This window comes from Symphodus melops, assembly GCF_947650265.1.
Source record: "Symphodus melops genome assembly, chromosome: 12".
Classification (NCBI taxonomy): domain Eukaryota; kingdom Metazoa; phylum Chordata; class Actinopteri; order Labriformes; family Labridae; genus Symphodus; species Symphodus melops.
This window is the reverse complement of record NC_136702.1, coordinates 9,150,087-9,157,004: the sequence shown is the minus strand read 5'-3', so window position 1 is coordinate 9,157,004 and position 6,918 is coordinate 9,150,087. Positions and strand designations below refer to the sequence as shown.

The 6,918-nt window shown below is 41.9% G+C and overlaps 1 protein-coding gene across 2 annotated transcripts; it reads right to left on the bottom strand.

The window, feature by feature from the left end:
• Nucleotides 1-2,961: 2,961 nt before the first annotated feature.
• LOC306833140 (protocadherin 8) lies at nt 2,962-6,531 on the bottom strand. 2 transcript variants are annotated; one of them, XM_079358230.1, is made up of 4 exons: nt 4,142-6,531; nt 3,936-4,006; nt 3,565-3,698; nt 2,962-3,422 (listed from the first exon to the last, which is right to left on the bottom strand). In XM_079358230.1, the coding sequence occupies exons 1-4, from the start codon at nt 6,500-6,502 to the stop codon at nt 3,067-3,069; spliced, it is 2,922 nt and encodes a 973-aa protein (XP_079214356.1). In that variant the 5' UTR covers nt 6,503-6,531; the 3' UTR covers nt 2,962-3,066. The 2 variants fall into 2 exon arrangements, with proteins under 2 accessions (XP_079214356.1, XP_079214357.1); XM_079358231.1 differs by having other exon boundaries at nt 3,565-3,695.
• Nucleotides 6,532-6,918: the final 387 nt, after the last annotated feature.

Sequence of the window (6,918 nt, the reverse complement as noted above, 5' to 3'; positions counted from 1 at the left end):
TATTATTATTATTTGTTTTCAACTTGAAGAACCAACAACCAAACATGTATACATAAGCTAACAAGCTGCTAGTTCTACTGGTTTATATTTAATGTAAAAAATATGAGGGTTATATCACTTATCTGTCTATAGCAGGAAAGCAAATAAGCCTATTTCCCAAAATGGCTGGTCCTTAAAATTATCTCTCATCGAGCATGAAAAATAAACAAGGTTCCTGCCTGTGAGTGTGTTTGTATGTTTTCTTCCACAATATATTCATAGGCCTGCACTAAGGCTGCTCAAGACAAAAGAAATCACAGATTGACAGTAATTACAAAGGAATGACAGGGACCCAAATGATAACATCCCATAATTTAGTAGAAATATTAGCTTTTGCCTCCCAAATGTCTCGGGTTTTTGGGTTGTTTTTTTTTTTTACATTCCTTGAATATCAGACATTGATGTGGGAGTGAACTTGCCTGGACAGAACATATTGTAAATGAAGCAGACAACATCTTAATGGTAAATGAACACAGACACTGCTTCTCCTTCTAGACAAACTGTCAAGTGCAGAACAAATGGTGTTTATTTTTTCACACACCAGCCCCACAATTCAAAGCATCCAAAAGTCAATAACCACACTTGGCAGTTGAGACAAAGATGAAGATGAGGTGCGAGTACAAAAAACATTGCATTGTGGGACAGGCCTTAAGCACCAAATGACATCGATTGAAAAAGGCTCCATTTCTAACACACTGGGTAGACTGGGGGACTTGTGTCTTAAAGACGAGATGCTAAGAGGCCATAACAACATAATCACAGTCATACACCCAGCCATTTATCAAAAATAAACCAAACACCAGCAGATGCGGAGGCTAGAAAGTGACGTGTGTAAATCTGACACATTTGTCAGTGGACTACTGATGAGCTAAAAAGTGGCTCTAAAACACTCATTTTCTATTACCTGGGGAGATTCGAAATGTGCTTTGAGCGCTGCTGCAGGACATTAATGTGAAGTCCATTTGGATTTGAGTGAAAACAGAGCAAGCCAGCCAGCCAATTGACAAACATTTCTAACCAAACTCTGCAGATGAACATACAGTATTTTGAGGCACAAATTGCCAGGTCAGTGCACAAGTATTTGACCTACAAGGAGCATATAAATCCCCAATGAAGGGATTCATATTGTATTGATTGATAAATGCATTCTCCCTCTGTGTACAATTGGCTATCTGTCAGACCAATGCACATCACCAGGGGCACAAATATGACCTTCCTTTTTATTGCTTGCCTTTTGCACTGCACGGCCTTGAATCCTCCATGGACTCTGCCTAAAATAAAGTTATTACCTTTGTCATTTCCAAACTGGACTGACATTGCAGAATAGAGGTATTACATTTTTTTTTTTTTTTAAAGTTATCCGAACTCATCAAATAGAGAATATAGTTTTTTTCTCTATTCATGACGCATATTGTTGCAACGTGTGAGAACTCGTTTTAGTGCTTTACAGTTATGTAAAAAGGCATCTAATCCACTCTATTCCAGCTTTTATCACAGCTATCAAAAGCCAAAGAAGCAGGTATTTATGCTTATGCAAATGAGCACTGCTCTCAGACCCCTTTTGCTGCAGATGAACAGAAAGAAATAAAGAAATAATGTCTCAGTCTGCCATCACTTTCCACTGATAGCTCTTCCTTGGCAGCAGTTTTGGAAACTATTTATTTTCTCTTCAGGACTGGCCCTCAGATAGCTATTATGTAGTTTGTAAGTAACCCTTGTGTCTTGTCTCATTTGCTTTCATTCATCAGCAGCTCATTTAAATTGACCTTAAAAATAATGAGGACTGAATATTGTGGAAAACACATGCAGGGGCAGATGAATATGAGCAGGTATTTTGAATTGGTATATTTTCGGATTGGCCTTTCTCACACTAAACTTCAGAGCATATTCTAAAATAAGGACGAAAAAGAATAAGTAGTAATATCAGGCCTGTATAGTTGAAACCTTTTATGAAACACATACCCTCTATCATGATGTGTTTGTTTTGTTTTTTGCATATGTAAGATTAAATTCACTTTCATATAATCACATTTCTGCTGCATTCTGGGGGATTAAAGTAAGAAATTAATGCTGCTCTATATTTTTCAGCTTAACAGTTAACTATTCAAGAGGATGTTTTTTGTTGATGTTTGCTATGGAGTTACTCGTCAATGTTTCATCGATCGATATTTTGGGCCAGAGACAGTGTGCACTTGCCCTACATAGGATTGTTGACTAAAACTTAATAATAGACACCAGTTCAGTAAATGTGACTGTTAAAGCTATGCAACTGTGTTCAGGGGAAGAGAAAACTTCATCTCATCCTGTGCATATTCTGTCCTATTTCTCTTGGCAAGGGAAATTTTATAAACAAGAGCTGCCTCATAGACACTAATGACAGTCAGGAATTTGTCAAACAACAGTGTAGCTCTGTGTACAGTGATGTAAATTATTTAGAGGAGTCGAGGCAGGTGTGACAGCAGCCAGCATGATTTTGTAGAAATAATGGTTTATACTTTATTTTCCACTTGACTACCAGCTCTTCTCCTCTCATTTGCATGCACGAAAACTCCAGCGAGCTACCAGGAGTCTTCAAAGCTAGTCTCCCAGGTAATGAAGCAGCTTGAGATTTTACATCTGATCATCACTGACTGGAGTCTTGATCATGTAGATTCAAACTGGGGGTAAGAGTTCTGCATGTTTACAAATTCAGCCTGGAGTTTTTAACTGCCATGGGGAATGATATTTTATCTTTAAGAAAAATCCAATAATATTCAATTAAATTGACATACTGTCTGATTGCATTAATTTAGTCAGATCATTGCATTACAGAAAAAGGTTGAATAATAACGCATTTTTCATGATTTCAAAGTACTTTTATTAGAAAAAGAATATTTTGTGCATCATAGAATACAAGTAAATGAAATAAAGGGACATGAATAAACATTTTATATTTTAGAATCACAAAATCAAATATGTACACCCCTGTAATCCGAAGCAAGATTTACACATTTTTACATCTTCTAGTACATCTTATTGAAACACTTTTTAAAATATAGTTGCAACCTCTAATGCTGTAGCAACTGTTACAAAACTTGGACTCTCCCTCTGAACTTCAGGTCCTTCGACAGCCGCCTCACAGTGATGCTGCTGAGGAGGGAAGTAAGAAGGAAGAGTTCCTGTCCTGGAGAAGCTCTGCATGCTGCTCCTTGATTTGGGGCGATTGGTGCCATAGCCGGAGTCCTTCCAAGAGAGGGGATATCCATGAGGACTGCTGAAGACGGGCACCGCGGAGAATCCAATTGTGTATGCATTGTCTCTGGAGGCTCTGAAGCTCTGCGGTTGTACTGCACTGTAGGTGCCTTGGCAATCCCCAGACAAGCTATTAGATGCGCTGGATAAACCTGAAGTAAAGTGAAAGAGATTGGAAAAATAAGGATGAGAAATTGCGGATGCTGATATTGCTTTAACATCATTTATCATTTATGTCATCCTGGTGAATATTTATGGTTAATTTAGATGTCAAACTTAAAGCATAAAACTCACTTTTTAGCCTTGGCTGGAAAGTGCTGAAGTTCTTCCGGCCTCCATCTCCGCTGATATCAGAGTCACTGTCGTTAAAGTCACTGTCCCCTTTGCCACTGTCCTTCACGCTCAGCTGGTCCGTGTTGCCAATGCTGCTGCAAATACAATCAACAGATACAGTATGAGCCACCAGTGCACCACATTAGCTTGATTATTGATGTTTTTTTTCCACATACTAGTCCTTCCTCTATCCACCCCATCTAACCTCATTCCACAGGAATGCCACAAGCAACAACATGTATGCAGCATGCATGTTAAGTACCCTCAGCAAGATTTGACTGTGAATAAAGCAGGCCCTATCTGAGGAAATAAATTCTGTTTAGTTGTCTTACCTCACTTGCAAACAGTATTTGTCACCTTGCCACACAGAAGCCGCCTGAAAATGCTTGGAGGGCAGGAACATCTAAAGAGAACAAACAAAATGACAGCAAAAGAGCTTAGTTTCCATTTCTGGCACGAAGATCAAGGCGTCACTCTGGGAAAACATGATATGCATATGAAATAAAAGATGAAAATCATACTTGAGTAGCTGCCTCACCTTTGTCTCTGAGTCCCCACTCCTCTCCTCGTACATGCAGGATTCATCCAGAGAAGAAGAGGTTCGCTCGTGAAAGAAGCCTCTCTGACCGGTGTAAATGTTGGGTTCTGTCAGACCCAGCATGGGTAAGGGCCTTCTGTCAAACAAGCTGTGGCACACTTCTCTCTTGGATCCCTGGTTTCTTCCTCCTCGGCTGAGTTTGCATGTGACAACAACAACCACTATTGCAATCAGCAACAATGCACACCCCCCGCTGAGCATAATGATAACAATTATCGAGCCATCCAAGCTGGGGCCTTCTTCATCACTTGACCTCAGCACAATGACAACTTGGTCTTCAGAGGTCTCTGTCTCCGAGACGACAAAGTGAATAGTGGCACTGCTAGAGAGTGGGGACCTGGCATTGTCACTCACAGTGATTTTAATTTCCAGCACGTCTCCAATTTCAGCTGTCAGCCGTTGTTTTAGAGCAATTTCTCCCGTGTCTTTGTTCATTGTGAAAAGCTTTGGGTCACCTTGGACAATTTGGTAGCAGAGCTTGCCGTTCATTCCCTCATCCTCATCTTCTGCAGAGACTTTTAGGGCCAGAAAGCCAGCAGGTGCGTTGAAAGGGAGCGGGATATCGGCAGAATCATTCACAAGGACAGGAAAGATGAAGTATGGAAAGTTGTCGTTCAGATCCACCACTTTGATCCTGATTGTTGTTGTGCTTGAAAGGGCGGGGGAACCTCTGTCCTCAGCTTGGATGACCAGCTCAATCTGCTGAAGAGTCTCAAAATCTAACGACCTCAAAGTGTACAGAGACCCTGAGAGAGAGTCCACTGAAACATAAGTGGACAACATGGCTCCACCTTGCACCTCTGAGTCTATCAGCGTGTAAGAGACTTTGGCATTCTTTCCCACATCTGGATCTCGTGCAACAACAGTGGTTACATATGAACCTGGAATATTATTCTCCAGGACTGAGACTTCATAAAGAGACTTACTGAAGAGAGGAGGGTTGTCATTCTCATCTGTTACCCGGATGGTGTACTGTCTGACAGTTTTGAAGGGCGGGCTTCCCACATCTTCTGCTACCACAGTCAGGTTATACTCTGGAATCTTCTCTCTGTCTAAAATAGTGCTCGTGATGATCATAAAAGAGTCTCCATATGCTTGTTGGAGGGTAAAATGCTCGTGCCCGAGCAGGCTGACGCGCACGTACCCGTTGGAGCCAGAGTCTCTGTCCGAGGTGCTGATCAGAGCAACAAAACTGTCCGGAGCTGCAGCCTCTGTGATGTAGGCGACTCCATCACTGCTGGAAGTCATGGGTTTGATGCTTATTTCAGGCGCATTGTCATTCACATCGACGATATCGATCACAACTTTACAGCTGGATGACACAGAGTTAGCGCCCATATCTGAAGCTTTGATGCTCAGCTCGTATGACCTTCTTTTCTCAAAATCAACAAGAGTCTTCAAGGTCACATCACCGGAGTAAGAGTCTATGTAGAAAACACGTGCCACTTCTTGAGATACACCGTCAGCAAATGCGTAAATTACCTCACCGTTTTCTCCTTCATCCGGGTCAAATGCGTGCACTTTGAGAACTCGGTGACCCACTGGAGAGTCTTCATTCAGCTCCACTTTCAGTGAGCTGTGCTCAAACGTGGGGCTGTTGTCATTAAAGTCCAACACTTTGATGTAAACAAGCATTGACCCAGACTTTGCAAGCACTCCTCCGTCAGTTGCAGTAACTTCGATCGTGTAGGAGTCCTCCACCTCCCTGTCCAGCTCGCGCACAAGCACGAGCTCGGCAAACTTCACTCCATCCTCCCTATCGCGCACTTCAATGGCAAAATGACTACTAGGGGAGATGTTGAAACTCTGGATGTAATTTTCACCCACATCCTGGTCCAGAGCAATCGGTAGGGGGAATCTTGATCCAAGAGGGACATTCTCCAAAATCTCCAGACTTGTCTGATTACGCGCGAAATGAGGAGAGTGGTCGTTGATGTCTTTTACCTCGATCTCCACGTGGATGAGTTGGAACTTTTCTTTCGAGAAGGCCACAATGTCGAAGGTGATGAAACAACGCGGAGACCTGGGGCAAAGCTGCTCCCGATCGATGATTTCTGCAACACTCAGGAGTCCGTCAATCTCCCTCATTTGAATCAGAGAGGAGTTGTTTTCTTGCATGAAGCGAAACGAAGTGTCAGGGTCATCAGCTGGATCAATCTTTAAATCTTGGGACAAGTTTCCTATCTCCGTCCCTGGTGCATCCTCTTCAAATGTGAAATACCTTGTAGTCGTACACTGAGCTGTGCAAAATAAAACAAACACAATGCACAGTGCAACTCCTGAAATCCTGCGACATCCCATTTTGAGGGGTTAAAAAATAATGCACAAAAATGTCATAAATGATGTAGTCAATACACGTCTCCTGCAGTGTCAGGTCGGATCACAACTGTGTCAAACTCACTTTGCTGTGAGACTTTAAGCCCCTCTCTATGCAAATAGGCTGCCCCCATCGACCAATGAAAGGCTTCCTAGTGGTCAACCAACAGGGCAACGTTTGGCTCGCAGCAAACTGTTGTCTGTTTGTGGGTGCAAATGGTTTAATAGATGAACTTATCGTGGAACTTAAATCCGGTGGATAACAGTTTACTTAAAACAAATCTGTCCATGGTAATGAATTACCTTGATCACTTATCGGAGTGATTTAGTAAGACAATTAAATGACGTGCAAACAAAAATATGCAGAAGTCTACATGCTGAAAGCCTGAGGGAATGCACGT

Coding starts and splice junctions, on each gene's coding strand:
- LOC306833140 (XM_079358230.1), bottom strand. CDS start 6,502: ATGGGATGTCGCAGGATTTCAGGAGTTGCACTGTGCATTGTGTTTGTT. Junction 4,007..4,141: donor GTGGGGACTCAGAGACAAAG/GTGAGGCAGCTA, acceptor TGTTCTCTTTAG/ATGTTCCTGCCCTCCAAGCA. Junction 3,699..3,935: donor AAATACTGTTTGCAAGTGAG/GTAAGACAACTA, acceptor TTGTATTTGCAG/CAGCATTGGCAACACGGACC.